Source organism: Neoarius graeffei, chromosome 12, assembly GCF_027579695.1.
Source record: "Neoarius graeffei isolate fNeoGra1 chromosome 12, fNeoGra1.pri, whole genome shotgun sequence".
NCBI lineage: Eukaryota > Metazoa > Chordata > Actinopteri > Siluriformes > Ariidae > Neoarius > Neoarius graeffei.
The window spans coordinates 30,528,357-30,552,611 of NC_083580.1; the positions used below are offsets into that span (position 1 = coordinate 30,528,357).

Genomic DNA, 24,255 nt, shown 5'->3' on the forward strand with positions numbered 1-24,255 from the left:
GTTGATTGATCTATTGATTGATCTACATCCCACCTACATCTATAAGCAATTCTTCTGTCAACTAAGGTTAAATCAATGCAAGATGTCTCATTCTTATAAATATTGATCCTAGTACCAGAACCATTATTTAAACAAACTAACATTCTGTCATTGGCCATTTCTTCAACTGCTAAGCCATTCATGTCTGTATGTTTACTACCCCATAAGCTGTTGTGGGCATTAAAGTCACCACACCATATTTCAGGATGCTTTTTCTCAAAGATATTGTTTAGCATGTCAGTTGTTAAACTTTTACATGGGTTATAATAGTTAACAACACTATATATTTCCTTAGGCCCATTAAATATTTCTGTAATACACAGCACATATAGATTTCTGTATTTCTGTAATACACATTAATATAGATAAAGAACATGAATGTATATTCATGTTCTTTATCTATATTAATACATCTGTAAGGAATCCCATCTTTTATGAATGTCATACATCCACCACCTCTCTCATTACTTCTATCAAATCTAATGCCTTTAAAGCCTTTGATGATAAAATCTAGGTGTGGTTTCAACCATGTCTCCTGAATACATATTATATCAGGTTTATCTGTCAAATTTTGAATGTAACTTTTGAATTCTTGTCCATTAGCTAATAAACTCCTTGCATTCCATTGTAAAATGAAAAGAACCATAACTCATTCAACTACCTTGAGTCTGTCCGTACTTAAGATTTATCATTTCATGAATTACATCAGCTTTACTCATAGGCCCCAAAAAATCATTGCCAATGTCAACAATTGATTTAATTCTGTCACTTTTCCTTGAGTGTTGTAGTGCTGTGTTCATCACTGTGCAAATAAACGCAATGAATTCATTCTTATCCACAAGTAGTGTTTCTTTCGTGATTTTTGTTTTGCATTCACACTTACATATAACTGAAGCTGGAATAGGCCTAGGCCTGTTAACATGCTGAGGATTCCCTTCTAATTGAACTCTGTTGTTCAGTCTTAGCCTGTTATCAAACTGGCTCCAAGTGGATTGTTCTGGTGTAGTAGGAACACTAGTAACTCTCTTAACTATCTTAATGGCATCTGCATAAAAAGTCTTGTATGTAACTCTGTATTTCTGTATTTCTTTGGCCTCCTTTTGCTTCTCACAACCACCATATGCAGCACTGTGTGGCCCTCCACAATTGCAACACTTTAATACAGTTTCCCCACACTGACCATATTCATGTTCACCACCACATTTTGCACATCTTATTTTACCTCTACATTGCCCTGCCACATGACCAAATCTTTGGCATTTAAAACATCGCAATAGAGGTGGAATGTATTCACGGACCATGTAAGACATATATCCCATCTGAACTCTAGTCTGAAGTCTTTACTGAAGCTTAACAAAATTTATGTACTTTCAGTTTTTTCTTTTCCCTTGGTCAGGCGTTTAGCATCAGTTATTGCATACCTTGACAGATTCTCCTTGATCTCTTCCATTAAGACTGATGTTGGTATTCCTGTTATAACACCTCTAGCTTTAGATGCTGCCCCTGGAATATGTGAGGTAATTTTAAGTTTGTTAAGTGACTCCTTCATCAGGATGCTACTTCGCTGCTCTTCAGTCTTAGCAAAAATCAAAAGCCTCCCATTTCCCATGAATCTGGCGTGATTTATCTTTCCTATTTCTCTCTCAATTGCCTTAGTAATGTGGATTGGATGTAAATCTGGCCCTCCTTTTTGTTCAAAAACTATCATAACTTTCCGTACTTCATCGCTTGACCCCTTAGACATCTTTCTATCAACCTTGGTTCTTTTGATAACAGAATTTCCAGACTCGTCTCCACTGCTGTCTCTATCTGACAGTTTCCTAATTCGACTGACTTCTTCCCAAAGCATATCCTCATTCACATTAACGTCATTACTTCTTAAATAACCATCTGACTTTTCTGCCATGACCACTTCACATTCACTGTACAGTTAAATGTAAATCTAAACAATCTTAACTGACGCTTCCTCCAGAGTAGCAAGTTTTCCCCGAAGTGCAAAACCCCAAACTCTCGAGTCGCACCCCAAATTAGGACATGACTCGACCCACCCAGCAGGTTCCACTCAGCAATCCCTGTCTGCCTCTGGACAAAGTTCTGAAGTGAAAGCCTCCCTGTCAGCTGCTCTGTCAGCCTCTGGAGGGAGCTTTGGAGTGAGCTCTGGAGCAGAGGCCTCCCTGTTGACCACTGGAGGGGGCTCTGAAGCAAAGGCCTCACTGTCAGCCACTAGTAAGTCCTCAACCCCAGAATAAAATTTCAGGGGGTTCCTCCTTCCTGAGGTTCTGGAACAACCACTTGACCAAGTTGCTGAAGTCTATGGAGTTTCTGAGGCACCAGTGTTCCATGGTGGAGAGGTAGTTGACCCACTGGCATGCTGGTCCCATAAGCCAGTGGATCATGTACTGGACCCACACATACTCTTGAGGCTTAGGATCCAACAGGCTTTCATGAAAGAACTTACACTGGAGAAGGAATCCATTTAAGGGGAAACTCTATGCCATCACAGGGAGCTGGAAGAATCGCCCACATGTCGTGGAGGAGCCAAAAGGAGCCAGGCGCGGTCAGTGTGAACTTGGCATTGCATAGCTTCTGTTTTCCTGCTGCATCAATGTTATGGTGAGGTATTCTGTCATGTCAAGGAAGGTAGGTGAGGCAAGACACAAGTACAGGTGGAACAGGATTCTTTACAAAGTATAGTGTCTTGCAAAACTATTCATCCCCCTTGGTGTTTGTCCTGTTTTGTTGCAGATTAAATTAAAATAGATTTTTGGAGGGTTAGCACCATTTGATTTACACAACATGGCTACAACTTTAAAGGTGAAAATTGTTGTTTTATTGTGACACAAACAATAATTAAGATGGAACCCCCCCCCCAGAAATCTGGAGTGTGCATAGGTATTCACCCCCTTTCGTATGAAACCCCTAAATAAGAGCGGGTCCAAACAATTCACTTCATAAGTCACATAATTAGTTGATTAAGATCCATCTGTGTGCAATCAAAGTGTCACATGATCTGTCACATGATGTCTGTGTAACTCAACCTGTTCTGGAAGGACCCTGACTCTGCAACATGACTAAGCAAGCAACATGAAAACCAAGGAGCACTCCAAACATGCCAGAGACAAAGTTGTTAAGTATGGATTAGGGTTGGATTATAAAAACTATCCCAAGCTTTGAATATCCCACAGAGCACCATTAAATCCATTATAGCAAAATTGAAAGAATATGTCACCACTACAAACCTGACAAGGCTGTCCACCAAAACTCACAGACCAGGCAAGGAGGGCATTAATAAGAGATACAACAAAGACACCAAAGATAACACTGAAGGAGCTGCAAAGATCCACAGCAGATATGGGGATATCTGTCCATAGGACCACTTTAAGCCATACACTCCACAGAGTGGGGCTTTATGGAAGAGTGGCCAGAAAAAGGCATTGCTTAAGAAAACACATTTGTAGTTTGCCAAACAACATATGGCAGACTCCCCAAACACATGGAAAAAATATTCTCTGGTCAAATGAGACTAAAGTTGATATTTTTGGCCATGGGAAATGCCATAAATGACACAAACCCCACACCCTGAGAACACCATTCCCACAGTGAAGCATGGTGGTGGCAGCATCATGCTGTGGGGATGTTTTTCATCTGCAGGGACAGGAAAGCTGGTCAGGACTGAAGGAAAGATGGATGGCACTACATACAGGGCAATTCCGGAGGAAAACCTGTTTGAGTCAGCCAGAAATTTGAGACTGGGATGAAGATTCATGTTCCAGCAGGACAATGAACCTAAACATACCACTAAAGCTACACTGGAGTGGTTTAAAGGGAAACATTTAAATGTCTTGGAATGGCCTAGTCAAAGCCCAGACCTCAATCCAATTGAGAATCTGTGGCATAACTTGAAGATTGCTGTACACCAATGCAACCCATCTAACTTGAAGGAGTTGGAGCAGTTTTGCCTTGAGCAATGGGCAAAAATCCCAGTGGCTAGATGTGCTAAGCTAATAGAGACATACCCCAAGAGACTTGCAGCTGTAATTGTAGCAAAAGGTGGCTCTATAAAGTATTGACTGGGGGGGGGGTGAATACCTATGCACACTCCAGATTTCTGTTTTTTCATCTTAATTATCATTTGTGTCACAATAAAACAACAGGTTTCACCTTTAATGTGGTAGGCATGTTGTCTAAATCAAATGGTGCTACCCCCCCCCCCCCCCCCCCAATCCATTTTAATTCCAGCCTGTAATGCGATAAAACAGCACAAACACAAAGGGGATGAACACTTTTGCAAGACACTGTACATCTTCAAACACATCCAAAACCTGAAGCAATGTTCCTGGTACTTAAAGATTAACAAAACCCCAAAATAAACTCCTTTATCCTGACAGATCATATCTATACAAGACATGTTTGCGTGTTCACGCTGCCATCTCACTCTCCCTGAGGTTCAAATATTGTGCTCAGAGTACAAATCATGACATCACTTACACCCTGTATGACTTACCAAGGCCAGTAGATCTCATGGATTCATCGCTTCTAAATTACTGTAAACAACCCTAAAGATGCCCGAGTGTCAAGCGTTTGGGTGTAAAAATAAGCCTGATCATTGATCATTTTATGTGACATGTTTTTGTTTATTTTTATTCACTAAGAAAAGCGATCTTTTTAGACGGCAAGAATCGTGTTGCTATGGCAATGGGATTGTTTACTAGTGTCTGTACTGCACGTGTTATCTAGCCGAGTGGGATTCAGACTTCAAAAGCGAAGTTTGTTGATTCACATATTTTGTTGCCAGTAAAAGTCAGATGGTTCAGAAAACTTCTGAATAGGTTTTTAGAATTAGACGCCTTTATTTGTCACATGTACATGACAGCATAGTAAAGTTCATTCTCTGTATGCAACCCATCTGAAGCAGTGAAAGCGTGCGGACAGACACACACAGTGTGTGTGTGTGTGTGTGTGTGTGTGAGAGAGAGCGAAGTGGCACCTGGTGATTTTTTAAAAAGCATTAGAAGTCTTTATTTGATAGCTGTGTATAACGAAGATAAACTGCATTCTCGGGTGCCGTTAACGTCACAGGCGGAAATCCGGTTTCAGTGCAAATGTTGTGCCCAGGTAAGCCTATTTTTAGCAATATCATAACTTGTAAAATGGATAAACTGTTTTTATAAAGTTTTATTTTTAATTTAAATATGCTGAGGGCACATCAGGACACTTGTCGTGTTCTGCAAATTATGTTTATTTTTGGGTTTTGTTTGGTTTTAAGCAGAGTTCATATGATCAGCAAACAAAATGAGAAACATGAACCAGAAAGCACCTGAACAATTGGAAGGCTTAAAAAAAATGCAGAAGACAGACAATACCTCACCCAGGTCATGAACCAGAAAGAGTCCTTTTATACATTGTCCATCAGCATCCGAAATGCAGAGCAGTTGTGAATCATGGTCAGGCGCTTATGTAGTACAGCAGAGCATCTTGGAAGCTAAAGTCAGTGATTGTAGTTCAAGGTGCACAGTGCAGTGCTCGGTGCAATTACGTGACAAAGATTGGGTTTAGTGTGTTTAAACATGCCCACCTTGTTACATCTGCAGTGTCTTTGATGTACTCCAAACCTCCAACAAGGTGGCTTTCATTTTCTCCCTCAGAAATTCCAAATTATTTCCAGATTGTGGCGCAAATACCAGCATGGACTTGTCGTCACTCATAATGTTTGAGAGCAGGCAAAAACAGAATACATAACTAGTTTATCATGCATAATTTGAACAATGCTTTGGCCTGAATCATTATTGAATTGAACAAAAACATTGTTCAAACACAAAAACAAAGCACTTGGTTAAGGATTTTCATGGGCCCAATGCAAGTTTACTGTTCAACTAGTGATTTAAGAGGAAGTGAAACTGATCTCAGTTGTCATAAGCAGGAAAAAAATTACCCTCAAGACAAGAGAAATACATGCAAAGGTTTTAAAGACTGCTATAGATTTTTTTAAGCTAATCTCCCTTTAACTCATAGAGGAAATTGACTTTTTTCAAAGTTCGGTAATTCTAGACCCAGTGAACTGTGTGCCTCCCTAGAAAATATTGAGTCCATTTTACGCAGGGTCACACAAACATTCTCTAAATATCTAAAAAAAATTCCTTTCTTTAGGTTTGCATTTTTTATATTTTGCATCCTTTGTCCCCATCTTTACATTGCTGTTTGAACAAGCATGGGCAGCTTTGAAAGCCAATAACTAACATTGCTTTCCCACAGACTGACTGATGCCCACATACACTATGCAACTGAAAAGCAAGTATGCTCATAAGCAGGACATTCACAAGAGACTTTATAAGGAAGCTGCATGCAAACTATGCTGAGCCTCCTTGGAGGCAACATTACTGTCCACACAAATAATGATGAGATTATAATACTCTTTGTAATTTGTATTCTTTAATCTGTATTGCATTACATAGCATTTTGATGACAACTAAAATCAGTTAGGAGATATGTACCTTCAGAGGATATTTATGAGGAGCTTGTTATTTTATTTAACACACTCTGTCTCCATCAAATGATGAAACCTATTCACATAAAATTGTTGCTCTCCCTTTAAGTGGCAGTGTCCAAATAACTCGTGTATATGTATCAGTACTCAAATAGGAGATTAAAGACATGACTCTCAAAGCAGCTCTCTGTTATTAAAAAGACCTCTAATTTCCTCTTCAAAAAGCTAGCTACTTACATGTTTAAAACCAAAGGATATGCTACGATGTGCAGTGTTTCATCTGTAATTTGAGTAAATTGACACACAAGTGGGTCATGGTGGTCAGTGCAATGGGGCCATCATTAATTTCCAGTGATCCATTATACACTGTTGTTGTTTTCAGCAGTTTTCTTTTTCAAACAGATATTAGATAAAAGCAAATCACATTTTGTGAGAATATTTTGTTTGGTAACCGTCTAATTGGAAATCTGTTTTGATTCCACATTGACCAAAAGACCACTAGGTTATTACATGTTTTTGTGGGTGCATTGTTTTTACTGTATAACTACAGAAATGTAATTATTGTAAGCTGGAGGACATACTGAAACAGGAGGTTTATAATATTATGTTAAACAAGTCTGCTCATTTAGCCCCAGTAAGGGGACAAAAGAGCTAAACATGGAAAATCACTACAAGAGCTGATGGTTGCTTTAATGATATTACATAACATCAAACTAAATACAAATGTTTTTATATTGAAGGAAGTTCCCTTTGTGCACCCTTGTAGGTCTTTTCTCTCAGCATACACAGTAGCACATATAGACTAATAGTTCAAAAAAAGGAAGATTTGTTATTCTTCTGTACAACCTAATGGATGGAAGGGTTATAAATATGATAATGCATTCACTTTATAAAACAGCAGAACATCAACATTTCATACTTTCAATTCTTTTACTGCTAAATCCACCAAATACGAAATAACCTTTTTACACTTTCATTCAAAACAACAAAACAAAAAAAATTCTAACACTTTCTACAGCTTCTAACACTGTATGCTCTAATCTCTCTCTCTCCCTCTCTCTCTCTCTCACCCCATTCCCTCTCACAGTGAAAACCGTGTATATTCCATTATTTTCCATATAGTAATACTGTAATGGTGTAATAGTAACATTTAGGGAATTCTTTTGTCATGGCTCCAGTGGTAATTGGAACCATCAGATTTATGTGTTGTGACTGGTCATGACATTGGTGCTGGTGGCCTAAATGAATGACGTTACTGGCGATGACCTAAATGATGATGTAGTGATATTGCAACATCACTACTCATAGTGCCTCGATATAAAGCAACCAGCAGCAAACTCAAAACAACAAGCAAAGAAAACAGCAGTAGATACAATGGGACCGCCATATCCATGGGGATACGTTCCAGGATTTAATGCAGATAGCTGAAACTGATGATAGGAGTGAACCATATACAGTCAAGCCGGAAAGTCTGCATGCCCCTTTCACATTCTCCATGTTTTATTATGTTACAGACTTATTCTACAATAGATTGAGTTCATTTTTGTCACAAAATTCTACACAAAATAACCCATAATGACAAAGTGAAAGCAGGTTTTTAGACATTTGTGCTAATTTATTAAAAATCAAAATGTAAAATATCATATGTACACAAGTGTGCACACCCTTTGATATGACACCCAAAAGTGAGCTGAGGTGCATTTTGTTTCCAATGATACTGCTTGAGATGTTTCTACATCTCTTCTGACCTCACTTCAGTTGTTTCCGGCACAGGGGATACAATGTGGCGTCAAAAGGGGATGTATGGCATCAAATAGTCATATTAAGTGGAGCCAAGAGCCAACGGAACAGTGCGATAATGATGTTGAATCTAAACTGTATTGCTCTATCGCACCATTCCATTAGTTCTCGTTATAGTTCTAGTCAATCGGCAATGTGCTCACATACAGTACTACAAGAAATCGCGCCAGTGTTTGTTTAAAAAAAAAAAAAACACATGCTCTGGTGATCATGAATAATGAATTCTCCAAAGAAAAAAAATTGCTATGACGTTCAAGGTGACTTGATCATCAGATGCATCAAAATATCGAGGCAAGGTGAGAAGCATGCACTCTGTGAAGTATGTCGGTCCAATTTCCCGATCAATTTTCTTCAAATATGGCACTCAGAATGCAGGAGAATGCACCATTTTCTTTTTTTTTTTCAAAATTTTCAATTTTTTTCAAAATATTTTTTTCCAAATTAAAAAAAAAATTCTCTGGGGGGTCGGAAATATGTGTGCACTCTCTCTCTCTGTGTGCGTGCGCGCGCATGTGTTTGAGTAATGGTGTGTATGTGCTTATGACAGAAGGAGAGACATAAAAAGACAAAGGGGGAGAGTGTTCTAAACTTTTTTCCAACCAATGATTACATTTTATTCTCAGCTTTATGTTTTCAAAATGAATTTTTAATGTATGATTGTGAATTATGATTTGACTTCATGTATAGTTCTTTATTGAACAGTGTGTTACAGTGTTTACTGTAAACAGTTTTATTCCATCTAATATTCAATGAAGCAAAGTCAGTGGACTTCTGTTAACTATGCTTTTGATGAGTTGTACATCCCTCCTGTTGCTGTTATGAGTAGAAGGTATCAGTTTAGTTTTTCAAATTTACATGGCAAAAACAAAATAACACTGCATTGTTTTAGTCTTGCAGCTTGAATAAAATGCTGTGCATTGAACTTATCTGAGTTTGGTTTTAATTGATTTGGATGAGCTACAGTACTGTGCCACAGGGGTGCCACTAGAAATTTTGGGGTTTTGTAAAAGAATATCATCAGTAATTACTTGCTGGCTTCTGTCAATTATTTGGCAACAGACGAGCTTATGTACTCACAATGTAACATACATATTAATAGTTGGATTTTAAAATAATTTATTTAAATAATAAACATTTTATTTGTTCTTTGTGAGTCGGCCAGAGGTTTGAGACTGGGATGAAGGTTCACATTCCAGCAGGACATTGACCCTAAACATACTGCTAAAGCTACACTGGAGTGGTTTAAAGGGAAACATTTTCTTGGAATGGCCTAGTCAAAGCCCAGACCTCAATCCAATTGAGAATCTGTGGCATAACTTGAAGATTGCTGTACACCAATGTAACCCATCTAATTTGAAGGAGTTGGAGCAATTTTGCCTTGAGGAATGGGCAAAAATCCCAGTGGCTAGATATGATAAGCTAATAGTGACATACCCCAAGAGACTTGCAGCTGTAATTGTAGCAAAAGATGGCTCTATAAAGTATTGGCTTTGGGAGGTGAATACTTATGCACACTCCAGATTTCTGTTTTTTTTCATCTTAATAATTGTTTATGTCACAATAAAACAACAATTTTCACCTTTAAAGTTGTAAGCGTGTTGTATAAATCAAACGGTGCTAACACCCCAAAAATCCATTTTAATTCCAGCTTGTAATGCAACAAAACAGCACAAACACCAAGGGGGATGAATACTTTTGCAAGGCACTGTATTCCATGTTGTTTTTACCTCATACAGTAACATATTTCATATGTGAAAGGTACTTCTCTCTCTCTCTCAATAATGTAATAGCTTTTGAAAATACCTGGGGCATTAAGAGTGTGATATCCATCCATTATCTGTAACCACTTTTCCTGTGCCTATCCCAGCTGACTATGGGCAAGAGGCAGGGTACACCCTGGACAAGTCACCAGGTCATCGCAGGGCTGACACATAGAGACAAATAACCATTCACACTTACGGTCAATTTAGAGCCACCAATTATCCTAGCCTGCATGTCTTAGGACTGTGGGGGAAACCGTAGCACCTGGAGGAAACCCACACAGACACAGGGAGAACATGCAAACTCCACACAGAAAGGCCCACGTCAGCCACTGGGTTTGAACCCAGAATCTTTTTGCTGTGAGGCAACAGTGCTAACCACTATGCCACCGTGCTGCCTTAGAGTGTGATATGTACAATTGAATACAATTGTGCATGAATATTGAAGTTTTAACTCTGAAACTTTTATCCTTTTTAACCCTGAATCCTGGAATCTTTTTGTAATCTGATAGCTAAGCCAGTAAAGGAATTTTTTAAAATAAAGTATGCTGTAACCTCTCTCTCTCTATATATGTAATTTTTGTAGGCTAACAAAGTGGCAGTGGTGCAGCAGCCTCATGGGATGCACTCACTTACATCACTTCTGCCATACAGCAATGAACATTTCAATCCCAGCTCTTCGCATATGACATCAGATATGAGCCAAAAACCAGGTATGTGTGTGAGTTGCCATGTGTGTTGATGCAGGTTTATGTCTTACTTTCCAAAAAGATAAAGTGTTATATGATTTCTTCACAAATAATTTCCACCCATTGGAAACTTCAAAGGGTTTTCAATTTTCTGTTACTTTCCCATTTCCTTACATTGCTGATATATGCTCAAACAAATCAAAGGAGACAACCACCTCACTTGACCTTGGGAGATTTAATGGTAACCCTTTGCTTTTCAGTATAGACAAAGTTATGCTCAGAGAACAGCAACAACTGATGCTTGGCCACAGAAATGGAGAAATAGCAGAACACTAAACACACTGGGTCCCCATATTACCAAAAGCTTTCCTAGATATGTGTAAGAGTAGAAGTTTAAAGTCACCCATACATATCCCCATGCAGGTTGTTAGCTATTAGAACCCACAAAACAGTCACCCACAAAACAGTTTCTCCTGCACAGGTCTTTTAACCGACATCCATTAACCTTGGTAGAGCATGTAAAAATAGCTTGGAAAAGCATGTGCCCTCATAAGCAGGAGAATTACAAGGGTCTTTATATGGAAGCTGCATACAAACTAAAATGAGCCTACTTGGAGGCAACATTACTGTCCAAAGAAACGAAAAAAGCAGAATTGGGGTTAGGCAAGTATTTAAGGCAAGTATTGATTCAGGCAAAAGTTAGATGACAAATCTTAGTCCCTGTTAGGCAGATAATAAGATGTTAGTTAAGGCATAAAAAGTTTTCGAGTTATGAACACTTTAATGTTGGCTATAACTAATCAGTATAACCTGGTAATTTTGTTGTTCTTACTCAGTCTATGACGTTTATTTCTTTTTGTTTTCAATTCAAGACACTTTCATTTTTCTGGTTTTCAAGACCAGTAGAAAATCCCATCTCATTCTCATCTCATTTCATTATCTCTAGCCGCTTTATCCTGTTCTACAGGGTCGCAGGCAAGCTGGAGCCTATCCCAGCTGACTACAGGCGAAAGGCGAGGTACACCCTGGACAAGTCACCAGGCCATCACAGGGCTGACACATAGACACAGACAACCATTCACACTCACATTCACACCTATGGTCAATTTAGAGTCACCAGTTAACCTAACCTGCATGTCTTTGGACTGTGGGGGAAACCGGAGCACCCGGAGGAAACCCACGCGGACACGGGGAGAACATGCAAACTCCACACAGAAAGGCCCTCACCGGCCACGGGGCTCGAACCCGGACTTTCTTGCTGTGAGTCGACAGCGCTAACCACTACACCACCGTGCTGCCCCCAGTAGAAAATCTGCTCTTTTTTTCTAGCATTCTTATTTGTCAATTAAAAAAAAAAAACATTCTTTTTGAAAACAGATAATTTGAAATATTATGATTCATTTTTGATATTTGATGCCATAGAACAATTAATTTTAGAATAAATATTTGTTTTGCATCTTCAGGACACACTTGATTTATTGATTACTTGGAGAAAGAAGGGTTTCCAGGAACTTTCCAAATATGAAAAGTAGAGGCTTGTCTAAAATATTATAAAATAGTCATGTAATGCTGTAGGGATACCATGAGCTGACCTAGTGGTTAGCGTGTCCGCCTCTCGACTGGGAGATTGCAAGTTCTACTCATGGTAGGGTCATACCAAAGACCATCATAAAAATGGTACCTACTGCCATCTGGCAAGACAGATACCAGTGGGGAGTCAAACTCTTGTGGTTGCCAGAGGACTAGCTCCCCACTGTAACACTAGCTGTATAGGCTGAGGGCTATAGAAGTAGAGATCAGTGCTGCCCAATGCACCTTAAGGGCCTGGTTAGTACTGGGATGAGAGACTGCCTGGGAAGACCAGGTCCTGGCACAGGCGGGACTTTTACTTTTTTTTTTGCTGCAGGAGTGGTGAAACTGACAGTTGTTGACAGTTTTAGTTTTCAGAAATCCATTATGAGGTTGTCAGCTCTTTCATAGATGGCTTTAACACCTTCCTTTTCCTTTTTTGCAAAAGGTAGGTTTCACAATACTCATTTTTATCCAAGAAAAAAAACCCATAGCCCTGGACTATAAAATGTAAAAAAAAAAACAACACATAAAATAATTTTCTCATCTCATTATCTGTAGCCGCTTTATCCTTCTACAGGGTCGCAGGCAAGCTGGAGCCTATCCCAGCTGACTACGGGCGAAAGGCGGGGTGCACCCTGGACAAGTCGCCAGGTCATCACAGGGCTGACACATAGACACAGACAACCATTCACACTCACACCTACGGTCAATTTAGAGTCACCAGTTAACCTAACCTGCATGTCTTTGGACTGTGGGGGAAACCGGAGCACCCGGAGGAAACCCACGCGGACACGGGGAGAACATGCAAACTCCACACAGAAAGGCCCTCGCCGGCCCTGGGGCTCGAACCCAGGACCTTCTTGCTGTGAGGCGACAGCGCTAACCACTACACCACCGTGCCGCCCTAAAATAATTTTATCATAAGAAAATTAAAATCCTCCAAAGTTTTAAGGAACGTCTTTGTTGTATTCTCCTATCCCTTTAAACAAGTCTGCTCATTTAATCCTCTTCTAAGACTGTCAATCTTTTTAGCTACAGTGCTCCTTACCTTTTGTTGTGTTTTGGCAAAATCACTGCTTTTATTATTCAATTTAAAAGTCAGCTCTGGACAGCCAACCAGTAGTCATTTACATTGCATATAAAATGCTTACACACCTCTGTTAAAACAGCAGGTTTTTCTTATGTAAAAAATGAAACAAGGACCTTTTCGACCTTTACTTTGATATTGCAACCTATAAATCAAAGTGAAAAACAATAAGAACCCATCCATCCATTTTCTATGCCATTTATCCATTGCAGGTTACAGGTGAGCTGTAGCCAATCCCAGCCGACATCGGGTGAGAGGCAGGGTACACCCTTGACAGGTTGCTCATCTATCACAGGGTTAACACAGATAGCCATTTACACTCACAGCTATGAGCAATTTAGACCTAATCTGTATGACTGTGAGAGGAAACCCATGCAGGCAAGAGGAGAACCTGAAAACTCCACACAGAAAGGCCCTGGTTAACCAGCAGGTTTGAACCCAGAACCTCCTTGCTGTGAGGCGATAGTGCTAACCGTTGCACCACTGTACCACTCACAATAAGAACCATTTTAGGGAAAAAATAATGTACAGTAATCTGGTTGCATAAGTATGTATGCCACTAAACTAATACTTAGTTAAATCACCATTAGATTTTATCCTGGCATTTCCATGTTATCTAGAAACCCCTCAACCCGTCTTTTCAACAGCCAATACTAGAAGTTGACAGGTAATTTTCTGCAATGATGGGTGTGGCAGTTCCTGATGTGGGTGGAGCACAGAAGCACAGCAGGCGAGTTGATGGCCACACACAAACTCTTCATTTCACTTATTACTAGCTTTTCAGCTTTCTTTCTTTCATTCATTCATTCCGCCCCTTTTCTCTGCTTTCCCCCTCCTTTTATGCTCCGTCCCTGTAACACACACACACACATTAATTGATAGCAGGTGGAATGACTTAGCCACTTACCTTCCCCGACCTCGCCCTCCATTCACAGACTGCTGCTTGGCCACGCCCCCGCTGCCACATACCCCCACCGCCTGACTCAGGCCGGGGAACCGTCCGGCCTGAAGCTGACTCCCCCCCCCCGATGGGACAGGAAGTCCGCCACCACCATCTGTGCCCCCGGCCTGTGGATCACCTCGAACTTAAACTATTCCATCCACTTTGTGCAATGAACCAGTTTCACTGGCAGTAAAACAGCCCCAGAGCATGATGCTGCTACCACCACCAGCTGGTACAGTGTTTCTCTGTACATTGTGGCCAAACAACTCAATCTTTGTCTCATCTGACCATACAGCTTTCCTCCAGAAGGCTTTTTCTTTGTCCATGTGGTCAGTTGCAAACTTTAGTTAAGCCTGAAAGTGTCAGTTTTGGAGCAGGGGGTTATTTCTTGGATAGCAGCCTCTTAGTCCATGGTGATATAAAACTCACTGAACTGTAGACAGTGATCCATCAGCTTCCAGTTCATGGCAGGGCTGTGCCATGGTGATTCCCAGGTTGTTCCTGACCATCTGAACCAATTTCCTTTCAGCTGTGGGTGACAGTTTGGATTTTCTTGAAGCAAAGTGGCTTGGCAAAGTGACTACACCTCCCAGTAACTTACATACAATTGTTTGAACTGATCTTGGGATCTGCAGTTGTTTAGAAATGGCTCTAAGAGACATTCCTGAGTTGTGTACATCTGCGATCCTCTTTCTCAGATCTGCACTGAGCTCCTTGGACTTTCCCGTTTTACTGTATGTTGGTCAATCCAATGAGTGCTGTAAACAAACCCTTTTTATGAAGGCTCAGAGAAACTACCAGCTATAGTCAATCATAATCACTAACAGGAAGTTAAGAGGCCTTGGCAAGATAAGAGACATTTTGGAAGTCTCAGCAGCTCTGAATTAATAATCTAAGTGAGGTCTATGTAAATTTGAGACCATGTATGTGTAATTTTGACCCTGTGTTGATTTCAGAAAACCCAAAGAAAATTAAAACTTGTGCACCAAATTCATGTTTTTTCTTTCTATTAAAGAAATACAGTGGTGCTTGAAAGTTTGTGAACCCTTTAGAATTTTCTATATTTCTGCATAAATATGACCTAAAACATCATCAGATTTTCACACAAGTCCTAAAAGTAGATAAAGAGATCCCAGTTAAACAAATGAGACAAAAATATTTTACTTGGTCATTTATTTATTGAGGAAAATTAGTGAGTGGCAAAAGTATGTGAACCTTTGCTTTCAGTATCTCGTGTGACCCTCTTGTGCAGCAGTAACTGCAATTAAACGTTTCCGGTAACTGTTGATCACTCCTGCACACCGGCTTGGAGGAATTTTATCTCATTCCTTGTACAGAACAGCTTCAACTCTGGGATGTTGGTGGGTTTCCTCACATGAACTGCTAACTTCAGGTCCTTCCACAGCATTTCGATTGGATTAAGGTCAGGACTTTGACTTGGCCATTCCCAAACATTAACTTTATTCTTCTTTAACCATTCTTTGGTAGAATGACTTGTGTGCTTAGGGTCGTTGTCTTGCTGCATGACCCACCTTCTCTTGAGATTCAGTTCATGGACAGATGTCCTGACATTTTCCTTTAGAATTCGCTGGTATAATTCAGAATTCATTGTTCCATCAATGATGACAAGCCATCCTGGCCCAGATGCAGCAAAACAGGCCCTACTACCATGTTTCACAGATGGGATAAGGTTCTTATGCTGGAATGCAGTGTTTTTCTTTCTCCAAACATAACGCTTCTCATTTAAACCAAAAAGTTCTATTTTGGTCTCATCTGTCCACAAAACATTTTTCCAATATCCTTCTGGCTTGTCCACATGATCCTTAGCAAACTGCAGATGAGCAGCAATGTTCTTTTTGGAGAGCAGTGGCTTTCTCCTTGCACCTCTGCCATGCACACCATTGTTGCTCAGTGTTCTCCTGATGGTGGACTCATGAACATTAACATTAACCAATGTGAGAGAGGCCTTCAGTTGCTTAGAAGTTACCCTGGGGTCCTTTGTGACCTCGCCGACTATTACACACCTTGCTCTTGGAGTGATCTTTGTTGGTTGACCACTCCTGGGGAGGGTAACAATGGTCTTGAATTTCCTCTATTTGTACACAATCTGTCTGACTGTGGATTGGTGGAGTCCAAACTCTTTAGAGATGGTTTTGTAACCTTTTCTGGCCTGGTGAGCATCAACAACACTTTTTCTGAGGCTCTCAGAAATCTCCTTTGTTCACACCATGATAGACTTCCACAAACATGTGTTGTGAAGATCAGACGTTGATGGATCCCTGTTCTTTAAATCAAACAGGGTGCCCACTCAGGGGCGGCACGGTGGTGTAGTGGTTAGCGCTGTCGCCTCACAGCAAGAAGGTCCGGGTTCGAGCTCCGTGGCTGGCGAGGGCTTTTCTCTGCAGAGTTTGCATGTTCTCCCTGTGTCCACGTGGGTTTCCTCCGGGTGCTCCAGTTTCCCCCACAGTTCAAAGACATGCAGGTTAGGTTAACTGGTGACTCTAAATTGACCATAGGTGTAAGTGTGAATGGTTGTCTGTGTCTATGTGTCAGCCCTGTGATGACCTGGCAACTTGTCCAGGGTGTACCCCGCCTTTCGCCCGTAGTCAGCTGGGATAGGTTCCAGCTTGCCTGCAACCCTGTAGAACAGGATAAAGCGGCTAGAGATAATGAGATGATTTCTTGAATGTTATGAATCTGCAATAAGGTGAAATCATTTAAGGATGCAGTTAAGAGTTCCAACTTGTATGCTGTGTTAGAAGTGCAAGCGTTCTATTACTGTTGCAGTGCAGTTTTCTAAGGAATTGGTTTTGAATAGTTTTAACTTTCACAGAACTGTTGTGTGTTGAAAAGGGAAAATTATAACCTTTTATTATTGTGCTTTTGGCATTTCCAGACCTGTTTTTATGTAACAGCTGTTAATTGCAGTGAGAATATCAGAATGATTTTTTTGTGTGTATAATTCTAAAAGAGGGCAAATGTACTTTCCCAACATGAGAATCCAACAAAATATGTTCATTATCATCATAATTAACTTATTAGCATTAGCTAATAAGAGTTAGCATGATTAAACTTTGGAATTTGCAAAAAAGTTTGTAATTCCTAAACAGTATCGGTATGTTGAGATTATGATTATTCATAATTAAAATGTTCATGTTAAAATGCCAGTTTCTATTCCTTGATTGTTGTTCATTAAAAGCACATAATTCTACATAGTTTTATTTTAAAGGGATGTTAAGCCTTTTATTTTAAGTAAATTATTTTGAATGACTAGCCCTCCATATAGTTTCTCATCCTTCGGGTAGCCCTCAGTCCCAGAAAAGTTGGAGACCCCTGGTGTAGTGGTTAGCATTGTTGCCTCATAGCAAGAAAGTTCTGGGTTCAAGCCCAGCAGCCAATGGGGGCCTTTCTGTGTGGAGTTTGTATGTTCTCCCCGTGTCTGTGTGGGTTTCCTCTGGGTGTTCCAATTTCCCCACAGTTCAAAGACACGTGGTTAGGTTAACATGGGGCAGCCATGACCTGAGGTTGGGCTGAAGTGCCCCTGAGCAAGACACCTAACCCCCAGCTGCTCCTCGGGCACTGTAGCATAGCTGCCCACTGCTCTGGGCATCTGTGTGTGCTTATTGCTCACTTGTGTGCACATGTGTGTTCACGGCTTCAGATGGTTTAAATGCAGAGAAGAAATTTTACTGTGTGCTTGAGTGTACGTGTGACAACAGTACAGGACTATTCTTCTTAACAACAGTCAAGCCCAATCCTGTAATGAACTCCAGAGTAAAAGCATGACCACCCTCAATCAAGATTTTATGTACTTGAACACTTATTTTGTGGGGATGTAAAGCCCATTATATTGAGTCCATCTCAATATAATATTTTCCATCTCCCATAGTAACTCGCATACTTTCCACACCAACAAGTGATATAGTGGCATATCCCCAAAAACACTTTCTATTCCAGTGGTCTAGTCCAAGAACATCCATCACATGTCTGCTGTGCAGCTGGCATTGAACCTAGCTTTCAACTTGGTGGTAGTAAGCCCATGAGATGGCTACACATTGCCATTTTGGGCTGAGCATAACTGGATTAAATGGGTGACCTGGCCACTAGATGATGGTCATGGTCATTTAAATCCCTCTTTTTCTGACATCGCTCCTCAGACCTGATTGTTCACAAAATGATAGCTACAGTGTCTTGAAAAAGTATTCATCCCCCTTGGTGTTTGTCCTGTTTTGTTGCATTACAAGATGGAATTAAAATTGATTTTTGGAGGGTTAGCACCATTTGATTTACACAACATGCCTACCACTTTAAAGGTGCAAATTGTTGTTTTATTGTGATTATAAACAATAATTAAGATGAAAAAAAAAACAGAAATCTGGAGTGTGCATAGGTATTCACCCGCTTTTGTATGAAACCCCTAAATAAGAGCTGGTCCAACCAATTAACTTCATATGTCACATAATTACGGTAATTGATTGATTGCACACAGGTGGATCTTGAAGTGTCACTTGATGTCTGTATAAATCACCCTGTTCTGGAAGGACCCTGAGTCTGCCACACTTCTAAGCAAGCAACATGAGAATCAAGGAGCACTCCAAACAGGTCAGAGAAAAAGTTGTGAAGAAATATGGATCAGGGTTGGGTTATAAAAAATATTGCAAACTTTGAATATCCCAGGGAGCACCATGAAATCCATTATAGCAAAAGGGAAAGAATATGTCACCACTACAAACCTGACAAGAGAAGGCCGCCCACCAAAACTCACAAAACGGGCAAGGAAGGCATTATGCAGAGAAGCAACAAAGACACCAAAGGTAATACTGAATGAGCTGCAAAGATCCACAGCAGAGATGGGAGTATCTGTCCATAGGACCACTTTAAGCCATACACTCCACAAAGCGGGGCTTTATGGAAGAGTGGCCAGAAAAAAAAAAAAAACATTGCTTAAGAAAACATGTTTGGAGTTTGCGCAACAGCATGTGGCAGACTCCCCAAACACATGGAAGAAGATTCTCTGGTCAAATGAGACTAAAATTTATCTTTTTGGCCATCATGGGAAATGTATGGTATGTATGGTGCAAACCCAACACCCTGAGAGCACCATTCCCACAGTGAAGCATGGTGGTGGCAGCATCATGCTGTAGGGATATTTTTTCATCTGCAGGGACAGGAAAGCTGGTCAGGACTTAAGGAAAGATGGATGGCACTAAATACAGGGCAATTCCAGAGGAAAACCTGTTTGAGTTAGCTAGAGGTTTGAGACTGGGATGAAGGTTCACATTCCAGCAGGACAATTACCCTAAACTTAAACCTTAAAGTTACACTGGAGTGGTTTAAAGGGAAACATTTAAATGTCTTGGAATAGCCTAATCAAAGCCCAGACCTCAATCCAAATGAGAATCTGTGGCATAACTTGAAGATTGCTGTACACCAATGCAATCCATCTACCTTGAAGGAGCTGGAGCAGTTTTGTCTTGAGGAATTTGCAAAAATCCCAGTGGCTAGATGTGCTAATCTAATAGAGATGTACCCCAAGAGATTTGCAGCTGTAATTGCAACAACAGGTGGCTCTACAAAGTATTGATTTGGGGGGAGGGGTGTGAATACCTATTCACACTCCAGATTTCTGTTTTTTCATCTTAATTATTGTTTGTGTCACAATAAAACCATTTTCACCTTTAAAGTGGTAGGCATGTTGTGTAAATCAAATGGTGCTAACAAAAATCCATTTTACAAAAATCCATTTTAATTCCAGCTTGTAATGCGACAAAACAAGACAAACACAAAGGTGGATGAATACTTTTGCAAGACACTGTACCTACCAAATAGTTAACCTAGCAAACAAAAACCACTGACCAAACACTCCTTTTTTTGGCTGGTCCCGTTAGGGGTTGCCACAGCAGATGATGTCCCTCTGTTGCCTCCTGTTCTCCGTATCTTTTTCTGTAGCATCAACCATCCTCATGTCCTCCTTCACCACATCCATAAATCTCATCTTTGGTCTTCCTCTTTTCCTTCTACCTGGCAACTCCATCTCCAGCATTCTTTTTCCAATATACCTTTGAACTCTCCTCTGTACGTGCCCAAACCACCTCAATCTTGCCTCTCTCACTTTGTTTCCAAGCCATCATCATCACTTTATCTCCAAGCCATTAACATTCTCAAAGCAAATATTGCATCTGTAGTATTCTTTCCTGGCATGAAACCATATTGCTGCTCACATATCTCCACCTCTCCTCTTAGCCTAGCTTCAACTACTCTTTCCTGTAACTTCATGCTGTGGCGGGTTTGCTTTATGCCTCTATAGTTACTGTAGCACTGGAGATTGCCCTTGTTCTTGAATATTGGTAAAAGTATACTACTTCTCCACTTCTCAGGCATCTTCTCACTTTCCAAGATCAAAAGTCTTGCCAAAAAGTCAATTTCTGTTTCTCCTAAGCATTTCCATGCCTCCACTGGTATATCATCTAGCCTGACTGCCTTATCACTTTTCATTCTCTCCATAGCTCTCCTTACTTCCTCCTTGGTAATCTGCTGTACTTCCTGATTCACTATCTCCACCTCGGCCAATCTTCTCTCTCTTTTATTTTTTCATTCCTCAGCTTCTCAAAGTACTCCATCCACCTTCTCAACACACACTCTTCACTTGTCAGCACATCTCCATCTGCATCCTTTATCAGCCTAACCTGTTGTACATTCTTCCCAGCTTGATCTCACGGTCTTGCGAATCGGTACAGCTCCATCCTTAGTTTCTGACCTTTCATATAGTTCATCATGCACCTTTTCCTTTGCCTTTGCCACTGCTCTCTTTGCTTTCCCTCGTATCTCCTTGTATTCTTGTCTGGTCTCTTGATCTCTCATTTTATCCCAGTTTTGCTTTGTCAGCTTCTTCTTCCATATACTCTCCTGGACTTCCTCATTCCACCAGCAAGTCTCCTTGTCTTCCTTTCTTTGTCCTGATGTCACTCCAAGCACCTTCCTACCTGTCTCCCTCACCACTTCTGCCATAGTTGTCCAATCATCTAATACCTTTTCATCCAGTGATAGGGGGTGATAATGAACATTGTCCGTGCATATGCCCCTCAAGCGGGGTGTGAGATGGAGGAGAAAGAAGAATTCTGGAGTGAGTTGGATGAAGTGGTTGAAAGTTTACCAAAAAAGGAAAGAGTGGTGATTGGAGCAAACCTAAATGGGCATGTTGGAGAAAGGAACAGGAGTGATGAGCAGGTGATGGGTAGGTATGGAGTGAAGCAGAGAAATCTCACCATATCCCTGTCTCACCATATCCCTAAAATCTGACTTACAATCTGCCTCCTTCAACTTCCACCATCTGATTTTTGGTTTCACTTTTTCTTTCTTCCTCTTCTTTTTACCTCTCAAGTCATCCTCCCAACCACCATCCAATGCTGCTTCGCTCCATTCTCCCCTACTATCACTTTGCAATCTCCAATCTTCTTCAGGATACATCTCTGGCATAAAATATAGTCCACATATGAGAACACCTTCCTCCACTCTTATGTTACTCTTTGCTCTTCTTTCGTCTTAAAGTATGCATTCACCACAGCCATTTCTGTCCTCTTTGCAAAATACACCACCATCTGCCCTTTCACATTTCTCTGCTTCACTCCATACCTACCCATCACCTGCTCATCACCCCTGTTCCTTTCTCCAACATGCCCATTTAGGTTTGCTCCAATCACCACTCTTTCCTTTTTTGGTAAACTTTCAACCACTTCATCCAACTCACTCCAGAATTCTTCTTTCTCCTCCATCTCACACCCTGCTTGAGGGGCATATGCACGGACAGTGTTCATTATCATCCCTTCAATTTCCAGCTTCACACTCATTACTCTGTCACTCACTCTTTTTGTCTCCAACACACTCTTAACATACTCTTTATTTAGGCTTAACCCCTCCACCATTTCTCCTCCCATCCACACCATGATAGAAAAGCTTGAAACCACCTTTGATGTCCCTGGCCTTACTTCCCTTCCACTTTGTTTCTTGTACACACAGGATGTCAGTCTTTCTCCTCTCCATCATATCAGCCAGTTTTCTTCCTTTACCAGTCATAGTGCAAACATTTAAAGTTCCAACTTTTATTTCCACTCTCCTGGCTTTTCTACTCCCACATTTCTTCTGAATTCACCTTCCACCTCTCTTTCTCCTCCTTTTCCCACCAGTAGCATAGTTTCCACTGGTACCCTGCTGGGAAACAGTCCCAGTGGTGGGTGTTGTTAACCTGGCCCTCATCTGATCTGGTATGAAAGTCCTCTTCATCATCTGCATGGTTGATTTGGCATGAGTTTTACGCCGGATGCCCTTCCTGATGCAACCCTCCCCATTTATCCAGGCTTGGGACCGGCACTAAGAATGCACTGGCTTGTGCACCTCAGTGGCTAGATTCCAATGGTTTGTGGACACCACCACCACAGTCATATTTTTGCTTTCCCTAAACTGTTGCCAAAATGTTTTAAGCACGCAACTGTCTAGAAATGGTTAAACAGGCAAATCTCCACAGCCATGTTCCAAAATCTAGTAGAAAGCCTAGTGTATGTACACATTTGGTAATGGCAAACTGGTATATCATAATAACTAAATTATATATCGTGATTCAACCCCTAAGAGGCCTGTAATTATAGCTAAATTAAAAATGAAACTTCAGTCTGACAGGACTCTACTGACTCCTGACTTCTTCAAAGTATATTGGCCATGTGACCACTGGCTTTCTAACAGTATGAAAAAAATCATGCAGACAAAGCTGGGAAAAAACACAAACATCTGATGTAACCTTTCAGTGACATAGAGCAGATCTTCAGATTTAAGGAAAATATGATACTTGGCCTTAAGTCCATTAATGGCTTTGGTCATACTTGTCTGAAAATAGAAATACATCAGTCCTAAACAGACAGTACCTTCACTGGTGGTGACTGATGTTCAAGGATGGGAACTGAACATTCCCACAGTGTAATCTAGAATGGCTTTTGTGAGGGGGTGGGGATCAAAGACAAAGTTGACTCAGTCACATTCCAATTTCAATAGATTTATAGGTTGAGTCCAGAAACATGCCTGAAGCATTGGCAAATTACAGTAATCAAGCAGCATTCTTCTGTACAAGGACAGGTTGCCTTTAAGTTATACTTAAGTGCTAGATGTTTGCTGCCAACACAACATCCTTTACAAACACTGATTTATGCTGTGAAAACAACAGGAAATTTTAACATGATCTACAAATTATTATTTAACCTCCAGATAAGATGGCAGACAATGTTGCCTTGACATGAGTTACTATTGTGCTTTGTTGTCATCAAATATCAAAATGGAGTCAATTGCTCCGATTCCCATTGTTACAACAAAGCAACAATCAAGAACACAATCCACCCAAACCATGAGATGTTCTATTCCCTAGTGTTTGGTAGGAGATGTCACAGCATAACTGCACAGACTAACAGTTTTTACCCTTGGGCATTAGAGCATAATTAAAGCACTACTTATATGCTGTTGTGTTACACAGCTCATATTTACACATTATGCTACACATTAGTGGATTCATTATACTGCTACACTGAATATTGCAGATTCTTTAATAATTATGCTGCTTCTCAGTAAAATAATGCACTTTATGAGGGGGCCAAAGCACTTACTGCTTGGAACCCTATTGTTTTTGTTAGGATTTTCAGGGGTCCAAAATAGAAAACTCTAAGTCCTACTGTGAAAATATTTGCTACTTATTCCTTAGGTTCTCCCTAACAAAAAGCCCCAAGAATAATTTAGCTCTGCCCACTTAGATTATTATTATTATTATTATTATTATTATTATTATTATTTTGCTAATTTGTATAACATGCAAAACTTACTTTTGAGAACTTATCCTTGAATTA

General features: G+C 40.4%; 1 protein-coding gene across 7 annotated transcripts in view; it reads left to right on the plus strand.

Annotated features, from left to right (window-relative positions):
• The window catches only part of tcf7 (transcription factor 7), a 346,414-nt gene that overhangs the window by 105,805 nt on the left and 216,354 nt on the right, over positions 1-24,255 (plus strand). For all 7 annotated transcript variants that reach the window (XM_060935781.1, XM_060935779.1, XM_060935777.1 and 4 more), the window contains exon 4: positions 10,670-10,796. In XM_060935781.1, coding sequence (XP_060791764.1) covers positions 10,670-10,796 — 127 coding nt within the window. The remainder of the gene's footprint in view (positions 1-10,669; positions 10,797-24,255) is intronic.